General features: G+C 42.0%; 1 protein-coding gene across 1 annotated transcript in view; it reads right to left on the reverse strand.

Annotated features, from left to right (window-relative positions):
• Window positions 1-3,349: 3,349 nt before the first annotated feature.
• The window catches only part of vegfc (vascular endothelial growth factor c), a 53,961-nt gene continuing 30,962 nt past the window's right edge, over window positions 3,350-26,348 (reverse strand). Inside the window, exons 4-7 of the mRNA XM_062994755.1 lie at window positions 26,185-26,324; window positions 9,225-9,328; window positions 6,671-6,992; window positions 3,350-3,796 (exon numbers count right to left, since the gene is read on the reverse strand). Coding sequence (XP_062850825.1) covers window positions 3,682-3,796; window positions 6,671-6,992; window positions 9,225-9,328; window positions 26,185-26,324 — 681 coding nt within the window. The 3' untranslated portion in view covers window positions 3,350-3,681. The remainder of the gene's footprint in view (window positions 3,797-6,670; window positions 6,993-9,224; window positions 9,329-26,184; window positions 26,325-26,348) is intronic.

Consider the following 26,348-nt stretch of genomic DNA (forward strand, 5'->3'; position numbering starts at 1 on the left):
AGAACCAATAAACCAAATAAAAAAACCAACCAACCAACCAATGTGTCATTAATGAAGGGAGCTGCACCATTGTTGCTTTCTCTTTCTCTTTACTACCAACCAACCAACAAACCAACCAACCAATCCCTTTGGTGCTATTCAGAGAACCAGCTCATGTCTGCAAGAGTTTCTACTGGAACCAAGGATGCATCATTAATGGAGGGCGCCGCACCATTGTTGCTTTCTCTTTCTCTTTCTAATCAACCAACCAACCAACCAACCAACCAAAGAACAACCAACCAACTAAAAAAACAGCCAACCAACCAATTAAGCAACCAACAAAAAACACCCCTGTTGCTTTCTCTTTCTCTTTCCAACCATCCAGCAAACCAACCAACTGGCTAAAAAAAACAACCAACTAAACAACCAATCACCTTGGTGCTATTTAGAGAACAGACCAGTTTATATTGGAACCAAGGATGCGACATCACCGGAGGGTGCTGCACCATTGTTGCTTCCTCTTTCTCTTTACTACCAACCCATTAACCAATCTACCAATCAACCAACAAACCAACCAACAAACTAAAAAAACCTAACAACCAATCAAAAAACACCACTGTTGCTTTCTCTTTCTCTTTCCAACCACCCAACAAACCAACCAACCAATCAACCAACTGGCTAAAAAAAGCAACCAACTAAACAACCAATGAACCAATCACCTCAGTTTTTATTGAAACCAAGGATGCAACATCAATGTAGAGTGTCGCACCATTGTTGCTTTCACTTTTCAATCATCCAACCAACCAAATTACAAAAAACAACCAACCAGCCATCGAACTAGATGGGATTCCGAGAACCGAACTGCCAACCAACTGGCTAAAAAACCAACCAACTGAACAACCAACCGATCAATCACCCTGGTGCTACTCAGAGAACCAGCTCATGTTTGCAACAGTTTTTATTGAAACCAAGGATGCATCATCAACGGACGGCACTTCACTATTGCTGCTTTCTCTTTCTCTGTCCAACCACCAACTAACAAAACAACCAACCAACCAACCAACCAACCAATGTGTCATTAATGGAGGGTGCTGCACCATTGTTGCTTTGTCTTTTTTCTTTCCAATCAACCAACCAAGCAACATAGCAAGCACACAACCAACTAAATAAACAATCAAACAACCAACCGATAATCTTGGTGCTATTTAGACAACCGGCTCATGTTTGCACCAGTTTTTATTGGAAGCAAGATTGCAACATCAATGGAGGGCGCTGAACCATTGTTGCTTTCTCTTTCTCTTTCCAGTTAACCAACCAACTAAGCAACTAAACAACCAACCAACTAAATGCTATTCAGAAAACCTGAATTTGCAACAGTTTTTATGAGAACCACAAATGTGTCATTGATGGAAAGCCGCTGCACCACTGTTGCCTTTTTGTTTCTCTAGAACTTGACACACCCATGGATGTCATCATGGTTCATTCTAAAAAAAAAACTACTATCCTTGGTTTCAGCTGGGAGCAAATGTTCCAGGTCTGGAAACCAAGTGAAAACATAGGGACTACAGATGGTACCACCTAGGACTGGTTCTTTTTTTGGTACAACGTTCCAGTAAGCAAACCCTCATTAAAATGAATATAAGCTAATGCTAACCGCTTTCCATTTGTCCTCCAGGTAAGTGTGGGTTCCTCATCCAGGAACCTCTGGTAATCACATTCACCGTGGATCCAGTTAATCGTTTCATCCCTTCGAGTCCGGACTACAGGGGTCAGGATTAAAGTGCCGGTCAGGAAAAGGACGTGTGGGTATAAATATACATCGAGAGAAGAAGAAGTCCGGCTGATGTGGTGCGAGAGGGGTGACGTGGTAGTAAATACACTCAAGATGTTAACACACGTGAGCATGCTGTGACCCCACAAATGAACTGCCCTGCAGACCAGCTACAGCTGTTGTGTGTGTGTGTGTGTGTGTGTGTATGTGTGTGTGGTTTCCCGAGGCCGACGGCAGTGTGTTAATATGCTGAAACACATTCGGTGCTCTGAGCGATCGTTTCTGCATCACTTACATGGAATTGATTTTTTACCGCTCATGATTGGGTCGTTATTTCAGAGTGACTCTGCATTTAAACACTGAATTTTTATTTAGATTTAATATGCACAACCGCAGGCTGGGACATTTTTAAATTCTGATAAAAACAAGAATGTGTGATGTGTTCATTCTATAGAATCTTTATTTACCTGACAAAAAAACAAAGAAGATTTCCAAGCACCAAACCAACCAAAGAAAAAACAACCAACAAACCAACCAACCAAACATCTAAAAACAACCAACCAACTAACCCAGCAATCATCTAAAAAACAACCAACCAACTAACCAACCAATCATCTAAAAACAACCAGCTAACAAATAATCTAAAAAAACAACCAACCCACTAACCAACCAATCATCTAAAAAACATCCAGCTAACAAATAATCTAAAAAAAACAATTAACTAACCAATCATCCAACCAACCAATCACTAAAAAACAACCAGCCAATGAACAATCTAAAAAACCAACCAGTCATTTAAAAATCAACCAACCAACCAATCCAACCAACCAATCATCTAAAAAAACAACCAATCATTTAAGAAACAACCAGCCAACAAATAATAAAAAAAAACAACCAATAATCTACAAAAACAACCAACCAACCAATAATTTAATAAACAACACACTAACCAAACAACCAATCATCTAAAAAAACAACCAAGCAATAATCCACAAAACAACCAACCAATCAGTTATCTAAAAAAACAACCCAAATCCCAATAATTTAAAAAACAACCAACCAACCAACCAACCAAAACCAACCAGCCAATCATCTTTAAAAAAATATACAACCAACTAACTAACTGATCAATTAAAAACAACCATCCAGCTAATCAACAAACCGTCCAATCAGCTACAAAAACAACCAACCAACTCAAACCTACCAGCCAGTCAACTAAACAACCAATCAACTGACCAACCAGCCAGGTTAAACCAGTCCTTTATTGAAGATCTGTTCTCTCTTTCTTGCTGTTTGCTCTCTGGTGTGATGAAGGAAACTCTGGAACTCCTGGTTTGTGATCCGCTGCAGGTTTGATCCCTCAGTAACTGAATCCTTTATTTATTTAACCTTTTATTCTCCATTCATCCTAACGAATGATTCTCCTGTAACCACGACGTAAATCTGAGACCTTAAAATAAAACCTCCTGTTAGAATTATCACCGCTAGTTCAGATCCTAATCAGATCCTAACACGTTTAATTGTTTGTTTTATCGTTTAGCTTATAAAGAACTTAACAGTATTTAATACAACTTTATATTTTATTCTTTAACTGCACTTCACATGATATAAAAATACTGATCACAGTGTATTTCCTTGGCAAAGATTCAAAACTGCTATAAATGTGGCAATAAATTATAGAATCAATATCTGACAAATACTGAGCAAACCGAGAACGAGAGGCGGAGAAAATAAAACCGCTCCAGCCTTTAAACATCTCTCGTGATGAACAGGTCCGAGGTTCGGCTCGCTCGCCTCGTTTCAGCGAGTCCTTCATCGCCGATGCGCTAATCCAGTCTACGGTTCCGCGCTAGCTAGCGTCACTAGCGAAAAAAAACGTCCATTGTGTCCAGCAGCAGCTTTAGCTCGGTTAGCTGTTGAGTCCGCGTGGACTAATCCAGTCTCCTCCAGTAGTTGGGGATGCAGCGACACACCTCCTCGCTGAAGTAAAATCCCTCCTCACATCGCCGCCTCCTCGGCTCCACGTTACACGGCAACCTGTAGCAGCTGAAAAAGGCAAAGAAAAATAAACGTAAATACACAAAAGTATTCGGACACCTGAGCATGAGCATGTTGGATGTGATCTTTTCAGCTTTAACAACAGCCACTCTTCTGATGAGGCTTCTAACAAGACTTTAAAGCACATCTGTGTGTGGGAATTTGTGCCCATTCAGTCAAAACATTATAGCATTTGTGTGGCTGATGTTGGTCATTCCAGAGTTGTTGAGGGGGAGGCACACTCAACATGCAGGAACACTGATCGATCATAACATTAAAAGCACCTCCTTGTTTCTACACTCACTGTCCATTTTATCAGCTCCACTTACCATATAGAAGCACTTTGTAGTTCTACAATTACTGACTGTAGTCCATCTGCGTCCTTTCATGCTGTTCTTCAATGGTCAGGACCCCCACAGGACCACCACAGAGCAGGTATTATTTAGGTGGTGGATCATTCTCAGCACTGCAGTGACATTGACATGGTGGTGGTGTGTTAGTGTGTGTTGTGCTGGTATGAGTGGATCAGACACAGCAGCACTGCTCACCTCACTGTCACTGCTGGACTGAGAATCGTCCACGAACCAAAAATATCCAGCCAGCAGCGCTCCGTGGGCAGCGTCCTGTGCCCACTGATGAAGGTCTAGAAGATGACCGACTTAAACAGCAGCAATAGATGAGCGATCATCTCTGACTTTACATCTACAAGGTGGACCGACTAGGTAGGAGTGTCTAATAGAGTGGACAGTGAGTGGACACGGTATTTAAAAACTCAACCAGCACAACACACACTAACACACCACCACCATGTAAGTGTCACTGCAGTGCTGAGAATGATCCACCACCTAAATAATACCTGCTCTGTGGGGGTCCTGTGGGGGTCCTGACCATTGAAGAACAGGGGGAAAGCAGGTTAACAAAGCATGTAGAGAAACCGATGGATTACAGTCAGTAATTGTAGAACTATAAAGTGCTTCTATATGGTAAGTGGAGCTGATCAAATGGACAGTGAGTGTAGAAACAAGGAGGTGACACACGTGTAATGCGTGAACAGAATGAGCGCTCACGGCGTGTGGACGTGTGACCGGGTCTCGATTACTTCGTGTTTTTGAGCTCCATTCATCACCGAGCTGTCGGCTTCAATTCAGGTTCTGCAGCAGCCTGTCATCGTCCCGTCAGCGTAACGCGAGGACGTTGTTAGCGCCCGGCGGTGGCGTTCAAAAACATGCGTTCTGTACGAGTGCGCAGGAGAGTTAGCGAGAGGTCGCTCGACTCTTCTGTGGGCCGCTAATGACAACCAGCCCCGAGCGTTTATCCTCATTTTAAACAGAACAGCACAGAAATGCACTTAAACCTGCTTCACTCTCCACTGATTTCACATGAAGTGAACGTGCTGTTATGTAACCACTAATGTACCTCAGTTCCAAAATAAGTTGGGACGGTGAGTAAAAAACAAACACAAACATAAACAGCATCAAAAACAGCACAAGGAACCCAATCAGCTTCATTCATTTTATAGCCTCACAGCAAGAAGGACCTGGGTTCAATTCCCTTCTGTGTGGAGTTGTCATGTTCTATTCTGTACTATCCTATTCTATTCTAATGTACTCTATTCTATTCTATTCTAATGTATTCTATTGTAATCTATTCCATTCTAATGTACTCTATTCTATTCTATTTTAATGTACTCTATTCTATTATAATGTATTCTATTGTAATCTATTCCATTCTAATGTACTCTATTCTATTCTATTCTATTTTAATGTACTCTATTCTATTATAATGTATTCTATTGTAATCTATTCCATTCTAACGTACTCTATTCTATTCTATTCTATTTTAATGTACTCTATTCTATTATAATGTTTTTTATTGTAATCTATTCCGTTCTAATGTAATCTATTCTATTCTATTCTAATGTAATCTATTCTATTCTAATGTATTATATTCCATTCTAATGTATTCTATTCTAATGTATTCTATTCCATTCTAATGTATTCTATTCTATTCTAATATATTCTATTTTATTCAATTCCATGCCATTCTAATGTATTCTATTCCATTCTAATGTATTCTATTCTAATGTAATCTATTACATTCTAATATATTCTACTCTATTCTAATCTATTCCATTCCATTCTAATGTAATCTATTCTATTTCATTCTAATGTATTCTATTGTAATGTATTCTATTGTAATGTAATCTATTCTATTCCATTCTAATGTATTCTATTCTATTGTAATATATTCTATTCCATTATAATGTATTCTATTCTAATGTATTCTAATCTATTTTAATGTATTTTATTCTATTCTAATGTATTCTATCGTAATCTGTTCTATTCTAATGTATTCTATTCTATTCTATTTTATTCTAATGTATTCTATTCTATTCTATTTTATTCTATTTCATTCTAATGTATTCTTTTCTATTCTAATGTATTCTAAGCTAATCTGTTCTAGTATTCTATTCTGTTGTACTCCATTCTATTCTATGCTAATCTGTTCTATTCAAATCTATTGTAATTTATTCCAATCTAATCTATTCTACTCCATTCTATTCTAATCTAATCTATTCTATTGTAATCTATTCTACTCCATTAGATTCTATTGTAATATATTCTAATCTGTTCTATTATAATATATTCTATTGTAATATATTCTATTGTAATATATTCTAATCTATTCTATTCTATTCAGTTCTAATCTATTTATTTCTAATCTATTCTATTCTATTGTATTCTATATTGGCTCTTCATCACAGTCTGAAACTGTAAATTCCCACCATGAATAAAACAGGTTCCGCAGCTACACGAAACCCGACGACTCTGCGATAGTTCCGCCGTTCCGACCATGCACCGCTCGTACTCCCCGGGGTTTTACCTGCACGTGGACGGCTGGAACCTCCTTCCCCGGAGGAAGCACTTGTTTTGGGATTCGGTGCACTCGCAGGCACACTTGGTGCGGTTGAGGGGGTGCGTACTGGGACACACTTTGTTGCAGGCGCACTGACACGTGTCCTTGTTGAAGGTGTGATGGGGGCCGCAGGACGACGTCTTGGTTTTGCACACGCACTGGCACGTGCTTTTATCCAGTTGGCGCCGCGGCCCACAGCCGGCCATCCTCAGGTCCTTCCTGCACACGCACTGGCACGTCTCCTCGTCCAGCTCCTTGTCGGGGCCGCAGAGGTTCTGAGCAAACACGTCTGTGGGGAAAAGGAAGGGAAAGTTGTTCAAAGACATTCAGTAGTGTTTTTAATCTATACAGGAGTAGGCATCCTGCAAACATTACACCAAAAGCACAAAGCGAACTGCTAAAGAAGGAAAGCACACAAATCTAGGATTTAAAAGGGTTAAAATACTTTAGGTTCTACATTCTTACACAATATAATAATAACAACAACAATATTAACAGTAATAATGATAATCATAATAATAATAATAATAATAATAATCATCATAATAATCATAATAATAATAATAACAATAATAATAATAATAATAATAATAAAGTGATGATAATAATAAAGTAATAATAATAGTAATAATAATAATAAAGTAATAATCATAATAATAACAGTAATAATAATAATAATAATAACAACAGTAATAATAATAATATTAATAATAATAATAACAGTAATAATAATAATAATAACAATAATAATAATAATAATAGTAATAATAATAATAATAGTAATAATAATAATAATAATAATAATAATAATGATGATAATAATAATAATAATAATAATAATAATAATTAATAATAATAATTAATAATAATAATAATAATAACACTATTAATATTATTATTATTATTATTATTAATAATAATAATAATAATAATAATAATGGAAATAATAATAATAATTAATTCCCTAATAAAAAATAAAAATAATAACTCCCTGCAACCCTGACCACCATAAATCGATGGAAACATAGACAACAAATGAATAAATAAGGGCAGTTGTAGCCTAGTGGTTAAGGTATTGGACTAGTAACTAAAAGGTCACTGGTTCAAGCCCCCTCCATGCCAGGTTGCCACTGGTGGGCCATTGAGCAAGGCCCTTAACCCTCAATTGCTTAGACAATATACTGTAACTGTAATGTATGTCGCTTTGGATAAAAAGCATCTGCTAAATGCTGTAAATGTAATATTTTTATTTCTTGTTATAAACTAACATTATTCCATGTACCGAACACAGACGTTCTTGGTTACTGTATGTCCTTCTGTGAGCAGTGAGACTGATGATGATCGATGATTATGACTCTGTAAGACCCTGACGCACCTCGAGCTTGACCGAGATCACGTGGTGCGTGTTTCTCTTCCCTTTATCTGATCGTCTGATGAACCCAGAGACTCCGGGTTCCTCCCACCAGCTCGATATGGATCGCTAACGTTCACCCGCGAGTGTACGACGGGAGGAAAATGATGGATGATGGGCGCTAGGTGCTGTAAGTGTCGGAGGGAGGCTGACCTCATGTGCAGATCTGTGTGTGTGTGTGTGTGTGTGTGTGTGTAACGTGTCAGCCTCCTCTGGATGAATTACTACATGAGGGAGAAATGAGATATTATCAGGGAGTTCTGTGGGTTTAAGCACAGAACAGAACTTAAATCTCCCGGGTGTCTTTACTTCAGTGGAGTAATTTCACCTGATCGTTTATAATTTGTAATAAACGTGTTATAGATCACAGCAATACTTCACTCCAACAGTCACAAACGTCCCAGCGTGGCTCTAAATGTTCTGATTATTTGATTTCTCGGCCTCTTAATGGTAAAAGGATGAAATAAATAAAGAAAATGCCTGAAATTAAGAATTATAAAGGTTAAATATTATTTATTTATTTTTCTTTCCTTCCTTACTACTCTCTTACTTACTAACTAACTAACAAACTAACTTACCTACCTATCTAACATAGAATAGAATAGAACGCCTTTAATTGTCATATATACAGATACACGTGTACATTTTAATGAAATTCTTTTTCTGCGTATCCCAGCTTGGGGTCAGAGCACAGGGTCAGCCACTGTACGGTGACCTAGGACCCCAGACAGAGTTAAGGGCCTTGCTCAAGGGCCCAACAGTGGCTGAATGGCAGAGCTGGGATTTAAACTCTCAACCTTTCAATTGATAGCCCAAAGCCCTAACCAATTAGGATTTATTTTATCCGGGCTTGGGACCAGCACTGAGAGCGTACAGACCAGTACATCTCTTAATGACCAGCCCCCCCCAAACATAGCCTATCATGCCTGTATGCAGACGCCTGCCTGACCTCAGCCCCCACTCAACATCTCTGAAATGAACCAGAAGTGAGGCTCCTTGAGCGACATCAGCGCCCAGCCATACAAATGCTGTCACCTCTTGACTGAACAGGCACAAATTCCCACAGACAGTAATTCAGTAAGTCTTGTGACAAAAAGCAGTGGTTCTTACCCGAGTGCTGCTGGGGGAATGGTGTGTCGTGTATAGAAACACATCTGCATAAGCCGTTGCTCCAGCTCTGGTTCTTCGGACACGTTTTATTCGCCACATGACATCTGCAAAAAAAAGCAAGCGGTTATACATCAGACAGTATGCAGCACGCAATAAATAAATACATAAATAAATAAATAAATAAATACATATATAGACTATTACATAAATACATAAATAAATAAATACATGCATACATAAAAACACCAATTAAAAAAATACATATATAAATAAATATGTACTTAAAATTTATTTTTATAATAAAATACATTATAAAATTAAAATAAAAAACTTAATATGTAAATATATCAATAAATTAAAATAATTATTAAATGTATTAAAAAATAAATAAATTAAAATAATAAATAAATGAAGTTAAAAACATAAATACATTTATTAACAAATAAATATTTAAAAAAAATAAAATAATTAAATTAACGAGTAAATAAATACATATATAAATAAATATATAGATAAAATTTGTTTTTATAATTAATACAATTTTAAAAAGAAAAACATAAATAAATAAATACATCAAATACCTTAAAGCATTTATAAATGTATTAATAAATAAATTAATAAAAAAATACAAAAAATACAAATAAATACATTTATTAAAAATAAAATAATTAAATTAATATTGATAAATAATTAAATAAATATTAATAAATAAATAATACATATAAACAACAACAAAGAAAAGAAAAAATTCACAGAAATATTTGACATAAATCTATGATTTACAGGATATCATTTATTTACTCATTGTCTGTTTTACCACCACATTATACTGGTCAGGGTCACAGTGGGTCTCCTTCATTGGGCAAAAGGCAGGAAATACCATGATCCAGTCTGCTGGGTCAATTGCACCACTTGCTACACCAGTTCAATAAAAAATGATTGGAATCACAAGCAGCAGTAAATGGCTAATTTAATTGGTCATGTTGACCGCACAGACAGTGATGGACTATGCAGGGATAAAATTGATAGACAAGCACCTTCCCTCCAGGATTGTAATGTGGTAGAAACTGGGAGAAGGAATCTGATTTGTGGTCAAATAAAGTTAAACAAGGGCAACCAAACACCCACAAGCAATGATGACACTGCCGGTGTGAACACAGGGTGATGCACGATCAGCGATCTGGGCGACAAGAGTCACTGCCAGAAAAGAAGCAATGTGGGAAAGTAGCCAACAGCTTTACACTTGATGGTGGCGCCAAACGCCGGGGTCACTAGAGAATACGGAGGAATTAAATACATTCAAATTAGGACAATACAAAAAAAAACAGTACTCGAAGAACCTCCAGCACAAAAAGAAAACATTCTTGGATTATATTTATGTGCAGACACATTCATCCTGGCATCAGATACGGACTGTGAGTCTTGGGAAATACGCGAACCTACAAAGATCTGGCTAAATCAGTCCGCCTCGGTTTGGCCCACGCTAGCAGGTCCCCCAGGGAGGGTCCCAGAGGAGCGGATTTACTCATTATCGCTGTTATAAATGCTTTTATCGCCCCTCAACCTGTTTACTGTGAGACTGTCGGACGGAAAACCACGTCTGACCCTGCAGGAACGCTTTCCCCGAGGAATCAGTAACACAACATCCAACCACAAGTGCTGCATCAGCGCCCCGGCCAAACCGACAACAGAGAGCGAACTCCGGGTGGGTTCACGCCAGGAATCGACGCAAACTCAGACGAGGAGCTTCGGCACCATCAAGCTGGTTCCTCTGATCCTCAGATCCAAACATTTTGGATCAGCAACAGTTCGGGTGTGACGCAGCACAAGCTCACAGAACCGAACCTTTAAGTCATAAAGTGTGCAACCCATACTGAACATCTCTCCACGTATGCAACACCAACTACCGAGTTATAAACTGCCTTAGAAGTGGCATCAGCATTGTTTATTAAAGGCTTAATAGAAAACAATTGTAGCCTAGTGGTTAAGGTACTCGACTAGTAATTAAAACGTCGCTGGTTCTAGCCCCATTACTTCCAGGTTGCCACTGTTGGGCCCTTAAGCAAGGCCCTTAACCCTCAATTGCTTAGACAATATACTGTCACAGTGCTGTAAGTCACTTTGGATAAAAGCGTCCGCTAAATGCTGAAAATGTAAATGTAAAATGTAAGTCTATAATGCTAAACCACCCTGATACACAGCCAAGACTGTCATTAACTGTCATTAACAGTCTTGGCTGTGAGGGAGTGAGGGAGTGATAGCTCAGTGGTTAAGGTACTGGACTAGTAAACAGAAGGTAAACAGTAAACAGAAGTTTGCCGGTTCAAGATCCGCCACCACCAAGTTGCCACTGTTGGGTCCCTGAGCAAGGCCCTTAACCATCAATTGCTCATCGTGTTCAGCTCATTGTGTAAGTCGCTTTGGAGAAAAGCGTCTGCTAAATGCTGAAAATGTAAAATAAATGTAAACACCAACAACAACTGACCCAACAGGTCGATCTCCATCACACAATGTCCATCCACCAGCTAGACACCAATACAGACCAACAATCCCAGTGGAAGATTCTCCTCACCCCTAAAACTGCTTGGACACCTGACTGTGATTTATTAAAACAGTGACAGCAGGCTTCTCACAAGACTGTGGGAATTTGTGCCATCCAGTCTGTATGGCTGAGCACTGATGTTGATGTTCCGGTTCATTCCAGAGCTGTCGAGTGAGACTGAGGTTTAAACTGAGCTTTTCTTCATGTCTTTATAAAGGACCTTCCCTAAACTAAGTTGGAAGCATATAATGACCTTCATATAATTGATGTATTACACCAGTTAGTGACTGTCGTGGCTGAAATACATGAATTCAGTAATTAGAAGGGGCGTCTAGTACTTGGTGCATTAAGCGTTTGCATCTGCGATCGATACCAGATTGTTTTCGTATCACGGGGGAGTAAATAGGAAAGAGATGGAAGGAAATTCTCCACCCTGCCAAAAATATATACACTCCACTTTTATTAGCTTGTGTTTAGTTGGGCGGAAAAGCCGTTTGCTCTCGGGAGTTGTTTATTGACTAGCACCTCTCAGTCCGCGCTCCGACTCCGGCTGAACGTTACCACATGAAGAAAACGTCGTTAAACTTTATCACCGAGCACATTTTACTGGTTTTACTGGTGGAGCGTCCGTGGATGTTATTCGTCTCGGTACAAAAGCGTTATTTTTACTCATCTGTGATGTCGCACCGGGAGGAATGAAGTCTGAACCACAGACGGCCTTCGTTTTTACTTTATAAGCACCGAGAGGGAACAAACACGCCTCACTGCGAGAACTGATATACTCTATATGGGCAAAAGTATTCGGACACCGCTTCTAATTATTGATCTGAATATTTGTGTTTATTTATTAGGATTTTATCGTCATGTTTTACACTTTGGTTACATTCATGACAGGAACGGTAGTTACTCATTACACAGGATTCATCAGTTCAAGTTTTGTATCTCCAATTCACCTCACTTGCATGTCTTTGGAGCTCCCGGAGGAAACCCACACAGACACGGGGAGAACATGCAAACTCCACACAGAGAGGACCCGGATCGAACCCAGGACCTTCTTGCTGTGAGGCGACAGTGCTACCCACCGAGCCACCGTGCCGCCCTTAATCTAAATATTCATGTATACAATAATAAATCAATGATATAAAGAAACTGATATGCCTTCAAGTTTGCAGCAACAGTTTAGGGAAGGTCCTTTTCAGTTCCAGCACAAAGCGATCTCTATAAAGACATGAAGAAAAGCTCTGGAATGAATCAGAACGCCAACATCAGTGCTCAGCCCAGCAAATGCTGTCATCTTTTGACTGAACGTGCACAAATTCCCACAGACATACTTCTCAGAAGAGTTCTATTTTCATACCGTTTGTTTTTTAAATGGAATGTCAACTCCATATGGGCACTATATGGACAAAAGTATTTGGACACCCCTTCTAATTATTGAATTCATGTGTTTCTGCCACAAAAACAGCTGTAATACTATAATCTATATAAAGGATAATATATGCCTTTAACTTAGCAGCAACAGTTTAGGGAAGGTCCTTTCCTGTTCCAGCACGACTGTACCCCTGTGCACAAAGCAAGCTCTATAAAGAATTAAAAAAACTCCAGAGTCCTGACCTTAGCCCTACTGACCAGCTCTGGAATGAACCGGAACATCATTGCCCAGCCATACAAATTGGCAAAAATTCCCACAGACATACTTCTCAGAAGAGTGGCTGTTGTGAGGTCACTCTATTTTAATACCATTTTTTCTTAACTGGGATATCCGACAAGCTCTAGGTCAGGCGTCTAAATACTTTTGGGCCTGTACTATAGTGTAAATGCTTGATGGTTTCTTGTGTTTCACTCTTCCACACTGTCAGTACCTATAGAGAAACCTCTAGCTCAGTGCTTTGGCCCCGGAGCCTCTGGTGTGTCTCCAACAGCGTGATGGATTGGACGTGATTACATGTTCATTAGCGTGACGTTTTACACCTTGCCGTGAACCTCGCTCGCTCTCGCCGTGTATTTCTTGTAATTCCAGCCACTGACTTCCTTTGTAGTTCTTTAGATCACAAACATTCCCATACAGACATACTTCAGAGTCCTGTGAGAAGCCTCCTCAGAAGAGCGGCTGTCACTGTTAGCTGGAAAGATCACACTAATGGATGCCTTTTGGCCTTCAAGTGTGTGTGTGTGTGTGTGTGTGTGTGTGTGTGTAAGACACTCGTTTTAAAGAAACTCCAGCAGCGTGCCAGTAAGCGCCACTCAACAGCTCTGGAATGAACCAGAACATCAGAATCAGTGCCCAGCCTTATACATGCTGTTATCTTTTGACCGAATGGGCACAAATTCCCACAGACATACTTCAAAGTCTTGTGAGAAGCCTTCTCAGAAAAGTGACTGTTCTTATAGCTAGAAGGATCACACAAATGGACGTCCAACAAGCGCATGGTCTGGTGTCCAAAGACTTTTGGCCCTATAGTGTGTGTGTGTGTTTCTGAGACGTAGAAAATTTCGATTTAAAGAGGCCTCCACGGAGCCCCACTCAACAGCTCTGAAATGAAGTGGAACATTAAAATCAGCGCCCAGCCATACAAACGCTGTCATCTTTTGGACTAAATAGGCACAAATTCCCACAGACATACTTAAAAGTCTTGTGACAAGCCTTCACAAAGAAGTGTGTGTGTGTTTTAAGACATAGAAAATAGGCCTCCACAGAGCCCTGACCTCAGCCCCACTCAACAGCTCTGGAATGAACCGGAACATCAACATCAGCACCCAGCCATTGGACCCTATAGTGTGTGTGTGTGTGTGTGTGTGTGTGTTTGTGTGTTGAAGATGTAGAAAAGCTCAAGTGTCCTGCACAGAGTCCTGACCTCAAACCCACTCAACATCTCTGGAATGAACCAGAACATCAACATCAGCACCCAGTCGTACAAGCGCTGTCATCTTTTGACCGGATGGGCACAAATTCCCACAGACATGCTTCAAAGTCTGATGAGAAGCACTTTCAGAAGAGCGGCTATTGTTATAGCTGGAAAGATCACATTAATGGATGTCTAACAAACGCATGATCAGGTGTCCAAATACTTTTGGCCCTATAGTGTGTGTGTGTGTGTGTGTGTGTGTGTTTTAAGACGTAGAAAATCGGCCTCCACAGAGTCCTGACCTCAGCCCCACTCAACAGCTTTAGAATGAACCGGAGAATCAACATACATGCTCAGCCATTCAGACTGGATGGGCACAAATCCCCACAGATACTTCAAAGTCTGATGAGAAACCCTTTCAGAAGAGCGGCTATTGTTATAGCTGGAAAGATCACATTAATAGATGTCTGGGGCAGTTGTATCCTAGTGGTTAAGGTACTGAACGAGTAAGTAGAAGGTCACTGGTTCAAACCCCACCACTGCCAGGTTGCCACTGTTGGGCCCTTAAGCAAGGCTCTTAACTCTCAATTGCTTAGACTGTATAATGTAAGTCGCTCTGGATAAAAGCGTCTGCTAAATGCCGAAAATGTGTCCAAATACTTCCAAATACGGTATAAAGAGGCCTCCACAGAGCCCCACTCAACAGCTCTGGAATGAACTGGATCATCAACATGAGGGCACAGCTCATGTGACTGACCGGCACAAATTCCCACAGTCTTGTGAGAGGCTTTCTCTATGATTAGGCGTCCACATACTTTTGGCGCACCATGCAGCTCAACAGAGAGAAGACTGTGATTGATAGTAATTAATAGGTGGCTTGTTGGTTAAGGTACTGGAACATTAAGTGAAAAACTAGAAGGTCACAGTTTCAAGCTCCATTAATGCCAAGTTGCCAGTGTTGGGCCCCTGAGCAAGGCCCCTAACCCTCAATTGCCGGCAGTGTATTCAGTCACAACTGTAAGTCGATTTGACTCATAGAAATGAAAAACGACGAGTGAGCAGCTGATTTGAACCCAGTAATGCAGCCAAAACAAAACACACCTATGTACTAGTGTCCACATACTTTTGGCTCGAGTGGAACCTGACAGATTTACGACCCCCTGTGTCTCATTTTGAACCCCGAATTCTCAGAAACGGGCGCAAACGTCCCGCCGAATAAACTCAGCCGGAGAGCTGTATTGTTTTTGAAGGCGGACGGACCGTAATGAAATAAATCTGTACATATAAAGTGTATTTACTCTCCCTGTGTGTGTGTGTGTGTGTGTGTGTAGGAAAGCCCGACACCCCGTGGACACAGGGTCGGATGTTGCAGCTCAGGTTACAGGTTCACCCTCATTAATCTCCCTTTACTACGAGGTCAGAGGTCAGGGCCGGCTGGGACGACCTGAGGGGTGCGGTGAGGGGAACTGGGTTCAGACTTCTAAAGCTGGCCTGTCCTCACGTGCAGCTTTCACCTCTCCTCACGGGCTTCGGGGTCCATCCCGGCCCCGAGTGTCCAATCGGCACCATCGTGCACGGCTGATGTATGACCCGTCTGCATGGGCCGGTCGTGTGGGGTCACGACGTCATCAAACGTTTTGAAGCAGCTCCAGGTTCCACACGTTAGGGGTAGAGGGGGGCAAAATGTGACCCAGCTAGCATACAGTACCATGATTCAGGGATTCGCTTCTATTATCATCAGAGAAATAAGACATACACCGATCAGCCATAACATTAAAACCACCTCCTTGTTTCTACACTCACTGTCCATTTTATCAGCTCCACTTACCATATAGAAGCACTTTGTAGCTCTACAATTACTGACTGTAGTCCATCTGTTTCTCTACATACTTTTTAAACCTGCTTTCACCCTGTTCTTCAATGGTCAGGACTCTCCCAGGACCACCACAGAGCAGGTATTATTTAGGTGGTGGATCATTCTCAGCACTGTAGTGACACTGACATGGTGGTGGTGTGTTAGTGTGTTTTGTGCTGGTATGAGTGGATCAGACACAGCAGTGCTGCTGGAGTTTTTAAATACCGTGTCCACTCACTGTCCACTCTATTAGACACTCCTACCTAGTTGGTCCCCTTGTAGATGTAAAGTCAGAGACGATCGCTCATCTATTGCTGCTGTTTGAGTCGGTCATCTTCTAGACCTTCATCAGTGGTCACAGGACGCTGCCCATGGGGCGCTGTTGGCTGGATATTTTTGGTTGGTGGACGATTCTCAGTCCAGCAGTGACAGTGAGGTGTTTAAAAACTCCAGCAGCGCTGCTGTGTCTGATCCACTCATACCAGCACAACACACACTAACACACCACCACCATGTCAGCACTGCAGTGCTGAGAATGATCCACCACCTAAATAATACCTGCTCTGTGGTGGTCCTGACCATTAAAGAACAGGGTGAAAGCAGGTTAAAAAAGCATGCAGAGAAAAAGATGGACTACAGTCAGTAATTGTAGAACTACAACGTGCTTGTATATGGTAAGTGGAGCTGATAAAATGGACCGTGAGTGTAAAAACAAGGAGGTGGTTTTAATGTTATGGCTGATCAGTACCGACACCTTCTTACCGGACGCTCTTTTTAATAGATGGGCACAAATTCCCACAGACATACAGTAATTCAGTCTTGTGAGAAGAGCAACTGTTAGTCTAGCTGAAAAAAATCACATCAATGGATGTCCAACGAACTCATGGTCGGGTGTCCACATATTTTTGATCCAGCCTGGACTATAAATGATCGTTAATTTTTCCAGGCAGAAGTTTGTTACCAGGATTCAGAAGAAAACTGGACCTGAACATCATGAGAAACTGATTTTAATTTAACATAAATGGAACATTAATGGAATTATTCAGCAGAAATCTCTCGATCTGTTTATCAGGCTTGTGTTTGTATTTCTAAATGCTGCGATTAAGCCTTGTTAGGAAAATCTGATTTAATCGACTGTGTGTTTATATTAAGTGATAAATTAAGAACAATTATTCATAACAGACCCTCCGTTACTTCCCAAAGTCTTTATCCTGAACTTGATGCATCTTAACTTTTCCTGATTGATCGCTATAGGATAAAATCTGAATTTATTTCCAACACATGAGTGCTGATTTTAAACACACCCTCACCCACCAGTAGGACATTAGTGGGTCTGTCTAAAAACCTAGCGCTCTCTCTCTCTCTCTCTACACAGACGCATTTCCCAGCATTCAGTGCGGCACCACTTTTCTCACAAAAATCTACAAAAATGGAGGGCAAATGCGGCGCAACCAACGGAGTTCTTTTTAAATGCAAATAAATTCTCGGTGAAAGTCCCGGTGTGGGCCACACGTGACAGAGCGCGCAACGTGTTTCCAATCACGACGCGCCCGGCGACTCCGGACACGACGCATTCCTGCGCGGCTGAAAACACAGCGGTAAGACTTACGATGAGCACTGCGACGAGCGCGGAGGAGGACGTGGACGAGCGAGAGGGGCGCTAACATGTGCGCTCGCACCCGGCGTAATACGGAACACACAGAGAGCAAGGTGTCCAGGAAAAGATCTACAGGGCTTGATAATGCAGAGCATATGTCGCGGACGCCAGCCGGAGGAGGCAGCGTCTCGAGCATCTCAGACAGACGCCTCATATGGTAGGAGTTAGCGCAGCATCTCACGCCCCGCTACGTGCCGCCATCTCGCTCAGATTTACCTCTGCGAGGCTTCGCCACACGTGAGATAAGAACTGTTCCTGCTCAGGACTTAACAGACCCCTCCGAATTACATTCAGCGGGATATTCCGCTAGCACACCAGCGCTGAGAATCTGACCACCCCAGTTCGAATCTTGGCTCTGCTACCGGTCGGCTAGGCACCATCTAGCTGGGCGCTATACTTCAGCTATTCCTCTGCTGCTCATGGCGGCAGCTCGACCGGACACTATACAGACAAAAGTATTGGGACGCCCCCTTCTATTTTTTGAATTTACGTCCTTTAGCCACAGCAATTGCTAACTGATGTAAAAATCAGTTAATGCAGTTAATCAACTATATAAAGAAAAGCATATGCCCAGGTGGCACAGCGGGATATTCCACTAGCACACCAGCGCTGAGACTCTGACCACCCTGGTTCGAATCTAGGCTCTGCTACCGGTCAGCTGGGTGTCATATAGCGCTATTTAGTAGAAGTGGATGAGCCTCAAGTGCACATTCACCTAGGCAGGGGTGAAAAAGGACAACAAAGGGGGCATGGAGCAGGCGAATATACCCTCCGCGAACGCAATCAGGGATCCCCAGCAGCGCTAAATCAGGAGAAAGACGGAGAAAATGCATTAATACACAGACGAATGAGTGGACAAGCGTCCGAGCACAAAAACACACTTCAAAAGTTGAATGTCATTTCAGGTGAGAGCCAGGGGGGAGAGGCGCCACTTCCCAAAATCAGTGACTCACTTCTGCTCACAGCTCCAGCCAAACAATGGGAAGCAAAAGATCCAAAAAATACAAATAAATCAATTTAAACTTTGTTTAAATATTCCAAACTCAATTACACTCTGTGGACAAAAGTATTGGGACATGTGTGGGACTGCGCCCCCGTGCATAAAGCAAGCTCTATAAAGACGTGAGGAAAATCTTGGTTCCACTGAGCAGCTATGGAATAACCAACATAATTTTTTTGACTGAATGGACACAAATTCCCACAGACATGCTTTAAAGCCTTGTGAGAAGCCTTCTCAGACAAGCGACTGTTGTTCTAGCTAATACGATAACATAGAGGTCACTCTGTTTAAATTTCTTTTTAAAATAGGACGTCCAACAAGCTCGGGTGTCCAAATACTTTTGGCTGTATAGTGTACATACAAGAACGTGGTGGAACTGTAACCCCATAGCTAATAGCACTTAGCATGCCAGCTATTAAACAGCGCCACCGCTCAACGCTCCCGGGCGTCCACACGCCGTCCACAGTAGCACGAAGGAACCAGAGGAACCGCGTAGAGAAGCCTCAGCGTCCAGCAAAGCAAAGCAACGTGTAACACACGTCCAGCGCTAAACCTCGTCCACATCTGCTTCTTCTTACGCACGGAACGGAGAACAGAGACCTCGCCGAGTGACCACCGGCTGTTCCTGACCGCAGCTACAGCCAGCGGGATAACAGGATCCAGAAATCCTGAAATAAAAGCTTCAAACGGATGCAACTTTCTAAACCGGGACCGTTCGCTGGCACACGTGTACGGTAATGAGTCAGAAACTGTAAAAAAAAAAGGAAGAACACGTCATGGCCAAAAGTATCCGGACACCTTACAATCAGCTTGTTCTTTACATTTTCATTTATATGAGTAGTTTGAGCAAGTGGCTCGGTATGTAGCGCTGTCGCCTCACAGCAAGAAGGTCCTGGGTTCCATTCCCGGGGTCCTTTCTCTGTGGAGTTTGCATGTTCTCCCCTTGTCTGTGTGGGTTTTCCCGGGTGCTCCGGTTTCCTCCCACAGTCCAAAGATGTGCAGTCAGGTTAACTGGAGATGTCTGTGTGCCCTGCGATGGACTGGAGTGGCACCTTGTCCTGGATGTTTCTGCGTCCTATGCGCCCACTGAGAGCTGGGATAGACTCCACAACCCCCCACCCCCACCCCAAGGTTAGAGATGGTGGGGTTTGAATCCACAACCTTCTGTTTAGTTCAGTACCTTAAACACTAAGCTACCACTCAAAACAAAACACCCCATTGTTGCATAACTGAACCACAATGGCAGACCCAGAACTCCTAGTTTCCTGGCTAATATCTCCCACCTTCTGCCTGACCACGCCCACTTGGTAAAGTGTTGTTTAGTGACCGGAGCCCAAAAAGTACGTCACATAGTGCCCGTGCAAACAGATCTGCAGATCTAGATAAACTGGCTCCATCGTCACCCATGTGGGATCGATCAGTCTGTACTTGGCTACCTAAGAAAGCCCCGAGCCGTCCTTAAACAGCCTGACCAAAAAAATCTGAACGTCTCGAGGATGGACAGCGCGCTGACGAGATGGACGGGAGCTTCTCAGGTAAGCTCACGATTTCTGGTTTTATTGGACAGCGTTAAACGAGAGTTATATATATTTTAGATACGTCCAACTCCCCCCGCTGAGCTTCTCAGATGAGCTCACGATTTCCGATTTTATTGGACAGTGTTTAAGGAAGGTAAAATATATTTTAGACACGTCCAACTCCCCCTGCTGAACTCCCCACCGTCAGCTGCCCTCTGCATCGTGAGTGAAGCCATCTGAGTGTTCTTTCTTCCATCCAGCAGCAGATTCTCACCTACATGCTGTTATACGTGCAGAGGAACCCGCTAGACTTCAGGTATTCCTCCTGTTGACCGGACAGAGAGCCCCTGGGATACACACTACATGGACGAAAGTATTGGGACGCCCCTTTTAATGGCTGAATTCATGTGTTTTAGCCACAACAGTTGCTAACAGGTGTAATAAATTGATTATATAAAGGAAATATTATGCTTCCAACTTTGTAGCAATAGTTTAGGGAAGGTCCTTTCCTGTTCCAGCATAACTGCACTCTATAAAGACATTAAAGAAACTCCAGTGTCCTGCACAGAGCTTTGACCTCAACCTCACTCAACAGCTCTGGAATGAACCAAAACATCGACATCAGTGCCCAGTCATACAGATGCTGTCATCTTTTGACTAAATGGGCACAAATCCCTACAGTCCTTATTCAAAGACTTGTGAAAAGCCATCTCAGACAAGTGGGTGAGTCCGAGTCAAGTCACGAGTCTTTAGACTAGAGTCCGAGTCAAGTCATGAGTCTTTAGGCTATGTTCTTCCAGATGCTATTACATTTATAAGCGTGTGTCCCATTAGGAATATAATCCGTTATTTTGTAACTGTGCTTATAATTAAAAACCTCCAAACTTTTCCCGGCTGTGAAGTAAAACAGGAAGTCGTTAGAAAGCCGATCGAGCGTTTCATTACCACGTCATCTGTGTGACGCAAACTGAATAAATGCAAATTACAGCATTTCTTACTAACAATTACAATCAGAAGCTCTGATTGGTTCAGAAAGCGGCTCTTACAATCATTAGCGCCAATTCTGTAGGAGCGTTCCATCCACATTATCTGTTACTGTGAAGTGCACTACGTAGGGTATTCCACCATTTTAACCCTTTGATGCACAAGCTAAGCAAACCCCTTCTAATGCACAACATGGGTCAAAAATGACCCATATTCATCCATTCAAGAATATTTTCATATGCACATTTGTCAGTTATTCATGTATTTGCTGTCTTAGCTAATAAAAGCTATCTATACTAGAATATGTAAACAGCTAGCAAGCAAATAGTATTGGACATATTCAAGATTCAAGAGCCTAATCATTGGTTGTCTTTCAAAAGATCAGTAAATATGTTTTTGACTACAAACACTTACAAATGTCAGTAGTTTCTTGTCAAATTCCATAGTAAATACATAAGGGTCATTTTTGACCCATGTTGAGCGTTAGAAGGGTAGTGATACAAAAATGATTTTTATTAAAAAAGCAAATAATATAAAACTGAAATAAGGATTTGTGATGATCAAAAACAAGTTAATTGAAAAATTCATGGAAGCTTGAATGACGAAATTAATTTATTGCAAAGATATAGAAAATAAGAACTCAGTCAGTCACTTTTGACCCAGGTTGTGCATCAAAGGGTTAAGAAGGGAGCGACGCTTCATCACTACGCCGGAAGCTGGCTGGAACATTTACACATTGCATGTGCTGCGGGTTAAGACGGCCGGAGCGTTATTAGAGAGCAGAATATTTATAATATTAATAATTAGATATATATATAATTGACACACGTAACTAATGTTAACACATGCTGACGCTAGGGACTCTTGTTGTTCAGTCATGAGTCTGAAGTCGCTGTGTGCGCGACTTACGTGCAACTCTGACTCGAGTCCCCATCTCTGATTGGAAGAATACACTTCCTTTATATAATAATAATAATAATACATTTTATTTATATAGCGCTTTTCAAGATACTCAAAGACGCTTTACATAAGACAAATAATCAAAACAAATACGTACATACACCATACAAATCATAGTACAAAATCAAAATAGTACATCAACATCAAGAATAATTAAGATAAAAACAAAGAGAGCAGCATAAGACAGTTCATTAAAAATTAGCTAAATTATGAGAGAGTATATATCTGATTTATTACACCTGTTAGCAACTGCTGTGGCTGAAACACATGAATTCAATCATTATAAGAGGGTGTCTCAATACTTTTGTCCACATGTTGTATCTATAAATAGTAAAACCAGAAAAAAAATTTTAGTGGTATTTTCATTGTTTACTCTGAGCTGTGTACAGACCCCTGACCGTGAGCTTGAACGGCTCGGCGCTTTCTTCGGTAGCCAAGTACCGACTGATCGATCCCACATGGGCGACGGAGGAGCCGTATGATCTGTGAGGAGACACCGGAGTATTTCTCACAGCGTTGTGTTATGACATTTATTCTTCTGGAGCCCTAAATCAGTCACACCACAGATCTGTGCCGCCCGGGTCACTTTACAAAGCGGGCGTGGTCGGGCTGAGGCTGGGAAATATTAGCCAGGAGACCGGAGATGTCCGTCCGTCGTTGTGGTTCGCAATTTTCAATTTATTCTGGTTTGAGAAGCTTCACTGATGTTCCAAAACAATTCCTGAGAACAGAATCCAGGCCTACATGTGCACAAAGCTTTATAGACTATGTAGCCAAAAGTATTTGGACACCTGACTGTGAGTGTGTTAGATATCCCAGTGCAAGGCCCTACACATCTGAGCTCTCATAAGGCCACTGAAATACTAAGGGGTGCGTACTTATTTTGGTGCAACGTGCCACCCTGTAGACGACACCTTTTATTGGTTGACACCTCGGACTGTTTCAGCAAGACGTTACCAAGCTCCATAAAGAAGCCAAAATGGGTATAAATGGGCACTTAATGGGCACAAACAGTTATAAATAACTAAATGGGCACAAATTCCCATACAGACATATATCAAAGTCTTGAGAGGTCACTCTAGGAAACAGGACGTCCGACTAGCTCACGGTTGGGTGTCCAAACCCACTCGACAGCTCTGGAATGAACCGGAACATCAACTGAGGCTTTCTCGACCAACATCAGTGCCCAGCCATACAAACACTGTCATATTTTGACTAAATGGGCACAAATTCCCATACACAGATATACTTCAAAGTCTTGAGAGGTCACTCTAGGAAATGGGACATCCAAAAAGCTCATGGTCAAGTGCCAAAATCAAGCTTTTCTTCATGTCTGTATAGAGTACAGTCATGCTGGAACAGGAAAGGACCTTCCCTAAACTGCTGCAAAGTTGGAAGGACAGGAAAATACCTGATCTAGGAAACGGGAAGTCCAAAACTCATGGTCAGGTGTCCAAATCAAGCATTTCTTCATGTCCTTATAGAGCTTATAGACCTTATAGAGCTTGCTTTGTGCACAGGGGAACAGGACAGGACCTTCCCTAAACTGTTGCTGCAATGTTAGAAGGGTAGGATAATTTCCTATTTATTACTGATTTTTTACACCACTTCACAACTCCAGAGTCCTGACCTCAGCCCCACTTATGCCCAGACTGGCAAATGCTGACATCTTTTTACTAAATGGGCACAAATTCCCACACACAGACATATTTCAAAGTCTTGTGAGAAGCCTCCTTAGAAGAGCGGCTGCTGTTATAGCTGAAAAAATCACACAGAGGTCACTCTAGGAAACAGGATGTCCAAAACTCATGGTCAGGTGTCCAAACTGAGCTTTTCTTCATGTCTGTATAGAGCACAGTCATGCTGGAACAGGAAATGACCTTCCCAAAACTGCTGCAAAGTTGGAAGGACAGAAAAATTCCTGACCTCAGCACCACTCAACAGTTCTGGAATGAACCGGAACACCAACTGACGCTTTCTTGACCAACATCAGTGCCCAGCCATACAAACACTGTCATATTTTTACTAAATAGGCACAAATTCCCATACACAAATCTTGTGAGAAGCCTTCTTAGAAGCATGACTGTTGTCCTAGCAGAAAATGAGACGTCCAACAAGCTCACGGTCCGGCGTCCAAATACTTTTAGCCACACTGTGTATCTTGGATGACCGAACCGCAGCTGTGTAATCAGAGCCTGTAATTAATCTGACATCAAAGGCAGCCACTAGACATCAAACGACTGTCCGCGAGTTCATTAGTCGCCGCTTCATCTGGTACGTTCATTATGGACCTGACAGGAGGTTCCTCTGGGTTCCTGGAGCAACATGAGTGAGAAACTCTGGGCGAGGAGATCTTCTGTTTCGCTTCTCTGGACCGTTTAGATGTTTCGCATCCAAATTACACACTCACGCCGAGTCCCGGCTGGAGATCTGCACCTCCGTCTGTTCTACTGAATAATGTGTCGTCGTTTTCAATACGTTTTAGACACGTCCAACTCCCCTCGCTGCATCCTCAACGCCGGACAGGCAGCCGCCTCCTGCATAATGAGGTAAGTCATCTACGTCTATCCAAAACAATTGAGGGTTAAGGGCCTTGCTCAGGGGTCCAACAGTGGCAGCTTGGTGGTGGTGAGGCTTAAACCGGCAACCTTCTGATTACTAATTCAGTACCTTCAATGTACCTTCAATGCTGTTCTTTTTACCGGCCGGCAGCAGATTCTCACCTGCATGCTGTTATACGTGCAGAGGAACCCGCTATACTTCAGCTGTTCCTCCACACCGGACAGCTGGAGGCGCTGCTGACCGGACAGATTCATTTGGTATATACACTATATGGACAAAAGTATTGGGACACCCATTTTAATGACTGAATTCAAGTGTTTTAGCCACAACAACTGCTAACAGGTGTGATAAATTAATTATATGCTTCTAATTTTGCAGCAACAGATTAGGGAAGGCCCTTTCCTGTTCTGTTAAGCTCTATAACGTCCAGTGAAGAAACTCCAGTGTCCTGCTCAGAGCCCTGACCTCAGTCCCACTAAACAGCTCTGGGATGAACCGGAACATCAACATCAGCTAACATCAGACTGAGGACTGTGGACTAAGGACATAGGCAATGCGAACTAGGGACTAAGGACTGTGTACTGCAGACTGGAGACTGAGGACTGGGAAATAGGAACTGAGGACTGTGGACAGAGAACTGAGGACTGTGTACTAAGGACTGGAAATTGAGGACTGGGGACTGAGGTCTGGAGAGACAGAGGACTAGAGACTGAGGTCTAGAGACTGGGGATTAAGGACAAAGGACTGGGGACTGCAGACTGGGGACTGAGGACTGTGGACTAAGGACTGGGGAACGAGGACTAGGAATTGAGGACTGGGGACTGAGATCTGGAGGGACTGAGGACTAGAGACTGAGGTCTAGAGACTGTGGATTAAGGACAAAGGACTGGGGACTGCAGACTCACAGCAGTCCAGCAACACCTCGTTTAGGCCACGTCGTTATCGTCTAACGAAGCTTCTAATAATTAAGTCTGAGTAAGGACGTCCGTCACGCCGCAGCTATAAAAGAGTAAAAGATAAAAGAGAGAGAGACTCACTCGGGCAGCGCTCGGCGGATGATGGAGTGCTTCTGTCTGTAAACATCCAGTTTGGACAGACAGCTACACGAGGTGTGGTTAGCGAAGCTGATGGTGACCGGTTTGGGCTGCGTCTTCACCGGGACGGTGATCTCAAACAGCTGCGGAAATAAAAAACCACATGC

Source organism: Trichomycterus rosablanca, chromosome 5 (genome assembly GCF_030014385.1).
Source record: "Trichomycterus rosablanca isolate fTriRos1 chromosome 5, fTriRos1.hap1, whole genome shotgun sequence".
Classification (NCBI taxonomy): domain Eukaryota; kingdom Metazoa; phylum Chordata; class Actinopteri; order Siluriformes; family Trichomycteridae; genus Trichomycterus; species Trichomycterus rosablanca.